The 12724-nt window shown below is 52.7% G+C and overlaps 1 protein-coding gene across 1 annotated transcript in view; it reads right to left on the bottom strand.

The window, feature by feature from the left end:
- Positions 1–2870, bottom strand: part of ARHGAP39 (Rho GTPase activating protein 39) — a 52406-nt gene extending 49536 nt beyond the window's left edge. Inside the window, exon 1 of the mRNA XM_062009255.1 lies at positions 2792–2870. Coding sequence (XP_061865239.1) covers positions 2792–2805 — 14 coding nt within the window. The 5' untranslated portion in view covers positions 2806–2870. The remainder of the gene's footprint in view (positions 1–2791) is intronic.
- Between the last annotated feature and the right edge of the window lie 9854 nt (positions 2871–12724).

Below are 12724 nucleotides of genomic sequence, written 5' to 3'. Positions count from 1 at the left end.
CAAATTAATCTGAATTACCTCTATGCCACAAACTCATACTCAAGATACTGAGATTCAATAGCAAAACTGTCTTCATTGTCATTTATACATAAAGCCCCTGAATCCTCTATATCTTGTATTAATCAAATCAAAGTGGCCAGCCAGACCAGCAGGTTTCCCACTGAACAAGTGCACTTAGCAACATCCCCAGTCCTTCTGCCCACACAGCTAACAAGACTGCAGCAATCCCCTGTACTTCTGGCACAGGCTGGACTATCTCCCTCTGCTCACATCCTAGGGCCAATACAAACAACCAGAAAGATGCTGCCAAAACAGCACGCCCAAACCAAAAAGCTTTGTTCTCCACAAGTAAAATGGCAACTAAGTAGGTAAATGCACAAGTAAGAATGCTATCAAAAGCCAGAGATATGATACTTCAAAGGAAGTCTTCATGAACTTGAGTATTTGTTAAACCGCACGGCCAGGAGAAAGTAAAAAAGACAAAAAACCCAATAAAACAAAACCAAAGTACACTCATGGGCCAAAAACTCAGAATCCTACAGTAGTTTGTGCTTCATTACCTGTAGTTACAGAGATGATTCTATTAAAGCTGACTCAGAACTTACGGTCCTTCCCACACCTCTCAATGATGGTAACTGTGCTTCCTCCATGGCTCTAGAGGGGAGAAAACCCCCCATGTTCCCTGGTTTTCAAAACTGTACCTAGTTGCCAGCAAGCAGTTGCCCCCTATCCTATGAAGGCAACGCCAAAAAACCAGCAAGATTGATTAAACAAGTGCCTCAAAGCTCAGACACAAATACACTGAAATCCACATGATTTTCTTACCCATTAGGTAGCTCCCTGCAGGAGTCTCTGTCCCTCCTTCTCACATCCTTGCACCGCAGCACATGACGTTTTTCTACAGATCAAGCAGATCCACTGAACTTGAGGCAGCTGCCTTTTGTGCCCCCAAAGCAGGACAGTGTTCGGCATACTGGATTCTGAGTGTCTCATTGGCACATCAAGTACACCAGTCTCTCAGGAGGTTTTCAGCTGCAGACCCAGTGGCCGTCAGGCTGAAAGCAACCCGTTGTAAGGATGACCATAGAATTCTCTTGGTTACAAAACACACCATCTCCCTGCAGCTTATGTGCTCCCAGCTAAGGCCAAGACATCTGTTTCAGCTAAACAAACCTGTGGTGAATAGAGAGGCACGTGAACTATCCGACAAAGAACCTGGCTTTGAGATCTGCATTCTTACAATCTGCTATGATCGCTCCAAACAGCCTCCATCCAACTGATAAGAAAGAGCCGTCTCATGAACCCAGCAAACACCACAGTCAAAAACGACCAAAGAGAAAAGTCAGTGGAGATACTCTGGAAAAATCCAGCACTCCTCTGGCTAATGGAAGCCCCCCAAATCTGCACCTCAGTCACCAGGCACTGAGTGCCCCTGGCTGTCAGGAGCAGGGAGGGAGCAGCAGCTGCTGCAGAATGAGCAGGCAGTGGTGCTAATTATTCTGCTTCAGATGAATTCTGGTACTCTACATTCACTCACAAGGGGATTTGCTATGCTTTCCCAAGATGCTCCTTCTTACGGACTAATTTAAAACACATTCTGCTGGAGAAAATGCAGAAGAGACAGAGGGGGAAAAAAACCCCACAACTTCAAATACAAGAGAAATGAAAACTAATATTCCAAACACCTTGTACCAGTACAGCCCTCTTCCCTAGACAAAGAGAATGCAAGAAAGCAGCTGAAATCTGGAGCCCCTGGAGAGCCGAGCTTGCAGGAATGTTAAATCGTTCTGAGCTTTTCATCTAGGACACATATACACACGAAAATGCTGGCAAAACAGCACAACAGCAACTGGCATCAGCTGAGGACAGTGCTGCTGCCAGGCTCTGTATCTTCCCCCCAGCAGCCCCAAACTTAATTCAACCCCTTCTGGCTGAGGAAGCCAGGTGCAGATCAACAAGAGCAACTCTCCCTGAACGGGGTCATTCAGAGGAGCCGCAGAATCCACACACATCTGTCGGAAGGAGGACGCAGTCTGGAAACTGGCCTGGCGACCCGGGCCTCCATTTTCACTGCTAACAGGTGATCCCGACTGTACAGCCGCTGCCGGCTGAGCGGGGAAACCTCTGCTCAACCTTCTCCAGCAAACCAAGCGCAACAGCCGCGCAAACGCTGTCACTTCTTAATCGCGTTCGGTTTATAAGCGGAGAGCAACCTCTGCACACAACCCAGCCCGGAACCCGTAAGCCTCATCCAAAACAGGGGCAAAATCAGAGGGGACCTCTGATTAACACCTCGTCTCCGGAGGTGTGAGGGCAGCGGGCAGAGCCCGGCCGCTGTCCCCACCGAGGGCGATGCCGTCAGCAGCCGCTCCGCCAGACCCCCCAAGAGCGCCGGGGCAGGGCCGGGCCGGCTCAGCGAAGCCAGGGTCCTCCGGCCTCGCTCCAAGGCAACAGGCAGCCCGGTCCTGGCAACGGCCGGCGGGAGCCGACCCGCTGGAACGGAGCGGGTGCGGGAGCTTCTCTCCCTCCCCGCAGAGCGGCCAGCGCCGGCGGAAACGGCCCGGGGAACGGCTACGGGACAGAGCTGCTGGCACAAGTTAGCCGCCCGCTTCGGCCCGGCCGGCCCAGGCCTGCCGCGGCCACAGCGCCCGGCCCGGCGCGGGCCGCCCCTCACCTGCCCAGCGGGGCCCGCGGCTCCCGCGGCCCCGCGCCCGCCGCGCCCCGGCCCCGGCCCGCTCCTGAGGGACCGCGGTGTGTCTCGCCTCAACAGGTGCACGGCAGCCGCGCTCACCTCTCCGCCGCCATGGCCCCGCGCCGCCCGCTCTGCCCGTGAGCGGGGCAGGATGTGAAACCCGACCCCGGCCCCGCCCGGGGGGCGGTGCGGCCCGGCCCGGGACCCCCGGCCGCTCCCCGGGTCCCTCTGCTGGGGGCCGCCGGCACGGGCCGGGCAGCGGCGGGGCCCGCGGGCCGAGGGCAGCCCCTGGCGGCGGTCGCTCTGGGCCCTCCCGAGCGCCGTCCCGAGGGGTGGAAATGGGGAGAAGTTGAAGCGTTGTTCGGTGGCGACGGGCAGCTGTCCTGACAGATTTGTGAGGAAAGTCGTGGTTAGCGCCAGGAGCCGTGTCTCGGGAGTGCAGCTGGTCACGCACCTGCCCCCAGCTTTCCTCGGGAGGTTTCCAAACCCGCCTGGACGCGTTCCTGTGCCCCCTGATCGAGGGGAACCTGCTTTAGCAGGGGCTTGGGCTGGAGCAGCTCTGCAGGGCCCTGCCCACCACAGTCATTTGCGGAGTCTGTGATTTAGGGGACCCAGGCCGTCGGGAGACTGTGGCTGCACCGAGTCCTCGGCGTAGTCCATCCTTGCTCCTGGGTCACAGCTGCCCCAGTAAGTCGTTTGTCCTGGCCCTGGGTGTCCCCGGTGCTGCCTCCCACTGTGCCCAGGGCTGGCAGGGGGGTCTAAGAGACAGCTACCTTGCCCACTGGTGGAAAGCAGGATGGGCAGGTGGGTCTTGAACCAGCTTGGAGCATGGAGAGAGGAAAATACTTTCATCTATGCTGTCCGTGCGAGGTCACGCAGTTTTGGGGGACTTTTTGTATTCATCTTATGTCCTGAGTACATAGGCTGGTCAAGGCTGTATAGGAAGACCAGGTGTGTCCCCTACACAGGCACAGATCAACTATCAGCATATGGGAAGCGATTCAGATGCCTCGGGAAAATGTAGAGTCCTGCTCGTTGACCTGCACGCAGAGGCAAATCCTGGAGGCTGAGCTATCTGGATGCTTCAGACGCCTCTAACTGGGGGTACAAGCCTTGCAGAGACTTGGTGGATTTTGCCACTAACACAGTGATTTTTTTGGCCCACTCACTCCCTGTAGCAAATTTCTGCTGGTGAGAAATGAGTCTGGTTAGGTTATGAATCACCCCCGGTGCGCAGCAGCCAGGATCCCTGCACGGTGCAATACCACACTCATGCTGCTCTCTTGCAGACGGCATTTCGGCACTGCTGAAGAACTTCAGTGTAACTTAATCTGAAGACATTCAAATAAAAGTCCCACTGCACTTTTAAATAACAAATAGAGAGACAGTGAGATCATGGCCGCTCACTCGCTGGCTGGACACGGAGCTGTCTGGTGCTTACTGCGGAGGTCTGGGCAGGGCGGGGAGAGAGGCCGCTGTGGGGGCTGTGAGCTGCTGCAGCAGCCCAGGGTGCTCTGAGAGAGGAGGAAGGGGAGGTTGCTGAGGCGTAGGCTAGCAGGGAAGGAGAGGAAGAGTTAAACTACGCCTGTGTTGGAAACAAAAGGTTGCTGGTATAGCTCTAAGGTGGTTAAATTGGTGGCTTTCTGCGTGGAGGTACAGATGTGATCCTTTAGACCCATTCACTGAGGGAAACAGCGATAGTGGAAAATGCTTAGAGGAGCTTGACAGTCTCTGTTCAAGGCCTCTTGTAGATACAGACTTGGCATGTGAAAACTTCAGCAGCCTGGTTGACGTTGCTGTGCTAGCAAGAGCCTTTGGACAGACTGAAAACAGAAGCTGGGGAGATAGGAGGTTGCAAGAGCTGCAGCTTCAGAGGCCCCCCAAAATGAGTGACACAGTACAGCACACAGGAAGCTGGCTGCAGGAGGGATCAGACAAACATCTGCAATGTTTTCTTTTTATTTTCTCATTATATTTCTGGGTTTGCTGATAATGTGTAGGCTGCTTCCAGCCTACACCTCTGGCAGACTTGCTGGTGAGCCTGTAACTTGGTTGCCTGGCTGCTGTGGCTAAAACCAAGAGATCTCCTCTCTCTTGATGTCAAAGCAAGTGAGCTGGGACACTCCAGGTTGCAGGGGTCACACTGAGATCTGTCCTATTCATGGGCTAGCCTGTGTTGTCTTGCACATATCATGCAGCAGGAGGACATCAAAATGAAGAGCAAGAAAACCACCTTGAAGGCAGAACCTCCCTGCCAGAGGACAGTCACATACCCTCTGGCACCTCTTGGGAGCAGAGATCTCTGCTGCTGGAAGAGGAAGGCTGGGTGAAAAGGGGTTCAAATACAAGGCATGATAGATGATTGTGAGGCTGTGTCTTACATGCACCTGCAAAGCTGCCAGACCAGGGTTCACCTCTTCAGCAGAGCCGAGAAGTGCTGGTGGATGCCAGTGACTCAGGGAGAGAAATTCCAGAGGTGAAAAATTATGCAGCTAAGGGAAAAGCTCCTTTATGGGATCTCTGCAGTGACTTTTTCAGAGGCTTTCTCAGCTTAGGCAGTCATAAGCTGAGGAAAACTTCTACTGGTGATACCTGGTACTACAGCACAAGGAAGTTCCCCTCCAGAGACACAGGTAGATCCCTCTGTGACATATACAGGAGAGATCAAGCCACGATTCCTGCCATCAGTACAACAAACATGGCAGCAGGAGGTGAATATGAAGTATCTGAGCAGTCTTTGACAGCATGGAAAAGACATTGCAGTATCTCTGAGAACAGAGGGTTATAAGCCCTCTGTTTGCTAATAGCAAAACCACACTGCCTACAAGCAGAAACAGCTTTCAGGGATTGTGAGGCTGTGAACACTAAATCACTATAAGATGGATTAAGAGATGTATGATCAGTGTTTCCAGGCCAAAGTATCCCCTTGCTGCCTGTTCTTGGCTGAAAGATATTTCCTACAACTGTCACTGAAGAACTGCAAAAGGATCCAGCTCCCTGAGATCATGCTCAGGTGGAAGAAACTCTATCTGGAGCCATGCACCTACCTCCCCTTCAGGAAGCTGCTCAGCAGGTGGGTGTTTGTACTTACACCATTCATGTCAGGAAACAGAGGATCTTGTGTTAGGGGTCTCCCTCAGCTGTGGGTATGGAAGAACTGGTGATGCTAGAGGTAAGGAAAGCTCAGTATTGCACTGAGGTACCAGGCTGGGGAGATGGAGCAGTGCCCAGGCAGGTGTCCTACAGCTGTTAGTGTAGCCAGCACATTCCCCCTGGGGCTTGGGCCAGCAGGCACTGCCCTCGCTCCACCTCTGCTAAACTGGACTGCACAGCTGGAACCAGTCCAGCCCAGTACCAGCCCCACAGTAAATGTCTCCATACACAGCCAAGGGGGAGTAACAACTCCAGCCAGCTGTGAGCAAACCCTGTGTTGAGGAGAGACTGGTAATACTAGGAGTAGACATAGCTTTGGGTATCTGGGCTTATGGCCAGCACTGACCCAGTGCAGCTGCACCCTTGAATCAGCCTTCCATGGCACCAGTGATGGTGGGAGGATGAGCTGGGAGATGCTTCACTAGTGGCTCACTGCTCTCCTCAGAAGCTGCATTTAAGCTCATGTCCTCACCCTCAACCCCACCTGAGCCACGCTGTCATGGGAGAGGCTTGAGCCACTTCTTACAGGAGCGATCTTTACAGCCCCTTCCCCCTTACCAGAAATGGCTGTCATGTCCAACCACGACATTCCACCCCCTGCCTTCATGAATCACTTTTTAAGGAGATGTTAAAATCCATCCCTCGTCCCTTCAGCAGATGTAGAACCACTGAGAAACTCATCAGTCAGCAGCACAGTTCATGTTTTGCCTGTTACTGCTCCCAGTTAATATCCTTATCTCAAATTTAATCTCCAATGCTCCAAACCCCACAGAAATGTCGTGGTTTGGCCCAGCCAGCACAGCAGCACCACGACAGCCTCTTGCTCGCTGCCTCCATTCACCCCCACCCTCGTTAGGATGGCAGAGGCCCCAGCGAAATGGCAGTAAAGAGATCACCAAGGTTGTTGTGGATGGAGACAAGGGCAGGGAGGGCTCGCTGCCAGCTACGGTTCTGGGCAAAACAGACTCCAGTGCTCGACTGAGAGAGGAAAGGAGGAAAGTTTATTCTACAAGAAACAGAACGGAATAAAAGCAAAAAGGGAGCAGGATGATGAGAACATGACAACCAACACTTTAAGATCTCCCTGCCTCGTCCCTCCTTTCTTCCTGGGCCCAGTTCACTGCTCCCCAGATCTCTCCCTCCTCCTCCCTCAGCAGCTCAGGGGGCAGGGAATGGGGGATGTGCTCAGTCTCTCACAGATGGGCTCTGCCGCTTCTCTCTGCTCAGAGGAGGACTCCTGGCATTCTTCCCCTGCTCCAATACTGGGTCCCTGCCCCAGGACACCGTCCTTAAGGGACTTCTCTGGTGTGGGTTGCTCCCAGCAGCTGCAGCTTCTGCCCATACAGGGTCCCTCACACGGGACACAGTCCTTGGTGAATGACTCTGGTGTGGGTTCTTCACCACAGTTGCAGTTTCTGCTGATACAGGGTCCCTCTCTCGGGACTTGGCCTCTTCTGGGCATAAGTTTAACGAGCTGCTTTGTTGTGGGTTCCTCCCCACAGTTACAGCTTATGTGAATCTGTCCCTCCCCCAGGACACGGCCTGCTCTGGCCATAGCGATACAGGGTCCCTCCCCCGGGACATGGACTCCTCTGGCCATAGCGATACAGGGTCCCTCCTTCGGGACACGGCCTCCTCTGGCCATAGACCTCCACTGCCCCTGGCATGGGGTCTCTAATGAAGTGAGTCACTGCCCCTAGCATGGGGTCTTCTTTAGCAAAATGAGTCTCTGCCCGTGATGCGGGGTCTTTAACAAAGTGCAGACTGTAGTGGGTCTGTGATGGCAGTGATTTTCCACAGCAGCTCCTGCAGTGCTGTGCTTACTGTTGATATCACTATTATGACTACTGCTCACACAGCATCAGGGCTGTCCCTCCAGCATTCCTTCCCCCACCTTCACCAATAGCTGTGGGTGGGCATGATCTTGGGAGGGACCATGGCCAGGACAGCTGACCCAGGCTGACCAAGGAGATATTCCATACCATGTGATGTCAGCTCAGTAATATAAACTGGGGGAGAGGAGCAGGGAGGGGGGGCAAGATTAATCTTTGGCCTTCCCAAAGCAACCGCTACGCGTACCGCAGCCCTGCTTCTCGGGAGGTGGCCGGACATCGCTGCTGATGGGAAGTGGAGAGGAACAGCTTTATCTGCTTCTGCTTTGCTTCCCGCGCGCGGCTTTGCTGCTTATTTATTAAACTGCTTTTATCTCAACCCACGAGACTCCCATCTTATTTCCTCCCCTTCCCTGGCTTGCTGAGGAGGTGGGGGATAAAGCGGTGTGGTGGGCACCTGGCATCAGCCAGGCTCAAACTACCACAAACCTCAGCTTCACCAGGTCTCTCCATAGAATGCAGGGGAGTCTCTGCTCCAGCACACCTCCTTCTCGCTTTCCCAACTGACCTTGGAGTCCGCATGGTTCTTTCTCTCACTCTTCCCACTCCTTGCACCACCACCAGCCACAGAAGAGGAAGGAAGAAACAGGAAGAAGTCTCCTCTTCCAGCTTCTTCTTAACAAGTGATGGTGGAGGCATCTCACTGTCTCAGCCCCAGCAGTGGGTCTGGCTCAGAGCTGGGGAGAGTTTCCAGCAACTGCTTACAGGAGCCTTTACAGCCCCATCGCCCTTCCCAGAAACGCCTGTCATGTCCAGCCATGACACACGCTCCAGGGAAGGCTGAGGCAGGCCTGGCTCTGTGCTGACCTTAACCCACCAACTGCACCAACTGACCCTGGTTACTGTCACCAAACCTGCTCTGCTCCTCTTGCAGAGTGGGTATGGCACTGCCATGCTGTCTTCTCATCTTCAGCTTGTCTGTCACCTCTCAGTGCCCCTGGCACCATGAGCCCCTGTAGCTGGGAGCAAGGGCAGGAGCAGCTCTGTGTGCTCTTGTACTGAAGGAGCCAAGAATACCAGAAAACATTCTGTACTGTGAAACCATTTGTTAAACACATCAGACTACTACCAAGCTGCCACTGTGAGTGCCTACACATGGGCAAGGGTTCTCAGCATGGGCAGAACTTTGTTGCAATGGGAAACAGGATGAAATGCTAGGTTGACCAGGGGGTGCAGTTCATCCATAGGTGATGGTGTTTCTGTCTGTGGAGATTTTCAAGGTTTGGCTATGCAAAGTGACGATTGACCTCATCTAGTGTTGGTCTCACTTCAAGCAAGAATTTGGACTAATGCTTTTCAAAAGTTCCTTCTGACCAACACATCTGCAGTTCTGTGCCAAGGGGCTTGAGGCCTGAGCTGGGCAGGCAGATGTGGTGGATAGTCTACTATTGAGAGCACAGACATCTTGAATCAAATGTCTCAAATACCTTATTGTGTGGGACTAGGCTGACTTTCAAAAAGGGCAAGAAGGAGCAGCCAGGTAACTACAGAGCAGTCAGCCTTACCTCCATCCCTGGAAACATGATGGAATGACTTATCCTGGGTGCCGTCTCCAGGCATTTAAAGGACAAGAGGGTCCTTAGTCAACACGGTTTTACAGAGGCAAAGTCATGTTTGACCAACCCGAGAGCCATTTATGAAGATATAACCAGGCAGATAGATGGTGGTAGTGCAGTGGATGTGGTTTATCTTGATTTCAGTCAAGCGTTTGACACCATCTCCTACAGCATTCTCATGACAAAGCTGAGAAGGTGTGGGCTAAGTGATCAGGTAGTGAGGTAGATTGTGAACTGGTTGAAGGGAAGAAGGCAGAGAGTTGTGATCTAGCGGAGTCCCTCAGGGGTTGGTGCTGGGACCAGTACTGTTCAATTAATTTGTTAATGATCTTGACAAGGGAACAGAGGCACTGTCAGCAAGTTTACAGATGATACTAAACTGGGAGGAGTGGCTGATGCACCAGAGGGCTATGCAACAAGACCTGGACAGGCTCGAGAGTTGGGCAGGGAGAAATCTGATGGAATTCAACACGGGCAGGTGTAGTCTTGCATCTGGGAAATAACAACTCCATGTACCAGTAGAGGTTGGAGAATGAACTGTTAGAGAGTGGTGTAGGGGAAGGGGACCTGGGGGTCCTGGTGGGCAGCAGGATGAGTATGAGCCAGCAATGTGCCCTCGAGGCCAAGAAGGCCAATGACATCCTGGAGGGCATCAAGAAGAGTGTGGGCAGTAGGTGGAGATAGGTTCCCCTCCTCTTCTACGCTGTCCTGAGGCCTCATCTGGAATAGTGTGTCTGGTTCTGGACCTCTCAGTTCAAGAATGACAGGGAACTGCTGGAGAGAGTTCAGCATAGGGCCACAAAGATGATGGAGTGGAGCATCTCCCTTCTGATGAAAGGCTGAGGGAGCTGGGGCTCTGGAGCTTGGAGAGGAGGAGCCTGAGGGGTGACTTTATTCATATTCACAAATCTGTAAAGGGTGGGTGTCAGGAGGATGGAGCCAGTGATGGCCAAAGATAGGACAAGGGGAAATGGGTACAAGCTGGAACAGAAGAGGCTCCAAAGAAACAAAAGAAAAACTTCTTCCCTGTTGAGGTGAGGGAGCACTGTAAGCGGTTGCCCAAATGGGCTGTGGAATCTCCTTCCCTGGAGACATTCCAAACCCACCTGGATGAGTTCCTGTGTGACCTACTCTAGGCGGTCCTGTTCTGGCAGGGGGTTGCACTGGATAATCTTTCAAGGTCCCTTCCAGCCCTTGAGACTCTCTGATTCTGTGACCTGGAGGCAAGGGTTGCTGATTGGAGTTCTCTTAACTGTGTGCTGTGAGCATCCTTTCCAACACATGGTCCAAGCATGTCTGAAGGAAAGAAGAAAACAATCCCCATTATTTGTTAACCCTGTCTGTGTTTTGAAGCTGACTGAAGATATTGACTAGCCCAGGACTGTCCTTTGGAAAGAGCTACTGGAGGTATTTGTCCATTTGTAAAAATAGGTGATTTCAAATCAGCAGGGTTTGTTTTACAGTGGGCATGATGGAAATTTATATAACAAGCCAGATGTTCTGCAACGGGGCTTTTTAAAAATCATCCTGTCCCATTTGTTTCCATTGTGCTGTCTTTAGCTGTCTTACAAAGTAAGCAGACGTGCCATTGGTTACCAGTTGGCAAGGGCAGCAGCTGGCTGGAACCCAAACTCAGCAGCATGGGATATGGAAACAGATGGAGCAGCAAATGCTCTTTGTTTCCTCTTCTACTTTCTGAAACAGATTGTGACTAAAAACATATAGGCAAGGTTTCTGCCTCTTCCCTGCTACCAGGGCTCCCAGGTTGCTGACAGAGCCACAGGATGAGCTCTAATAGGGGTTAATGCTCCCCCCAGCAGAGTGTTGCCTGTTTAGAGAGGAGCTGCAAAGAGCTGAAGGGCATCAGATATAGCCCTTACAAGCCCTCAGAGGGGAAAGAAGGGTGCAGTGGGTGAGACAGCTGAACTGAGTTATAAGGGCATGCACCAAGTCCTGTTCCTCCTGTGGCTCTGAGTCTTGGTTCTGGTGTCCATCTGAGTGTGTGCGAGCCATGTCAGCTCATTAAACTGGTACAGAGCAGAAGTGAGTTGTGCTTTGCCAGGCTGGTAACCTGAACTGCCCCAGGAGAATGAAGGTCAGGAGAATGTCCACAGCAGAGGTTTGCCTGTCTTGCTTCAAAAGTACCATGGGATGAAAACTCCCTAAAATGAGATGGCATGTCCCTGAAACCACACCAGCCACAGGTTCCCAGGGGATTTCTACCCTATCACAGCCTTCCACACCTCTTTCTGTCTGTTCAGAGCTACACTGCTTTCAGTCCGTGTCCTCTAAGGATTTACCAATCCGTCTGAATGCATGAGCTGGGCAATGGTGCTCTCTCCCCTGTACACACTGGAAAATATGAAACTGTGTGGGCTACAGGAATCCCACTCCCAGCTGCCCTGACCTGAGGAACAGCTGCCCAGAGCAGAGGACACTCGCTGAGAGGTGGGTGGCCAAGGCTGATGACATGAGACTGAGCCAGCGCTGCCACATGCAGCCCAGTAGCCACGTGAGCGGTGGTGACACAGCTCTCCCATCTCACTGTATGTCCCTACTCCCTCTCCCACTCAGTTGCACAAGCTGCCTCATCTGTCTGGCTTTGCTGTGTCTGATGTTCATGCCAGGCAATATAGTATTGTTGAAGGTACTTGCAAAGAACTTAGTTTTTAGCTACAGACAGAACCTGTAATTCCTCAAGTTAATCCTTCAGCCTGATGTTTTTTTCTTACAAAAAGAAGACAGCTCCCACACAAAAGCTGCTAGGAAGGTAGAACAGTGCTGACTGATAGGCCACCTGGGGACCTATCTACCAGTGTAGGCTGCATCTGGGAGCTACAAGAAAGCATGTAAGCAGGACTTGCTTACAGGTGCAAGTAATGGAGGAGCTGTCCCCTGTGTTTTCCCAGCTCTGCGTGATAAAGAAGTGCCTGCTGATCTGCATTCCTGTGCAGAGAAGTTTTCGCCATTGCGGATCCATCAACAGTTTTGGCGACCCAGATGGGACCTTGTGAGTGAGACTGGATGGGATCAGATGCTGATGGAACTCCAGCCAGCACTGAGGGATTCTCAGGGAGGACCATCGCCTGCCACCCTTACAGCTCCTCGCGACATTCCCTGCAGTGCTCAGGCACTTCTCATTGGTTGGGACCAGAACCTGGTGAACCAGTCTGTAAGTCGCGGTGTCAGAGACTCCGCTTGGTTGGGCCCAGGGAAAGCCCAAAGCAGCCTGCCAGTAAGACAGAGCCAAAGTTCCGCTTGGTTGGGCTGGAGGATCCTCGTGTTGGTGTTGGGAGCCTGGGCGCCGCCCGTAAGGCGAACGTGAAAGCGACCGCAGGGTTGGCATTGGTATTGCAGCCCGTAAGTCAGACAAAGCGATTGCAGGGCTGACATTGGTATTGGTATTGGTAATTGGTATAAGTGGGCCCACA

This window comes from Colius striatus, chromosome 16 (assembly GCF_028858725.1).
Source record: "Colius striatus isolate bColStr4 chromosome 16, bColStr4.1.hap1, whole genome shotgun sequence".
Classification (NCBI taxonomy): Eukaryota; Metazoa; Chordata; class Aves; order Coliiformes; family Coliidae; genus Colius; species Colius striatus.
This window is presented reverse-complemented; position numbering and strand designations above follow the sequence as displayed.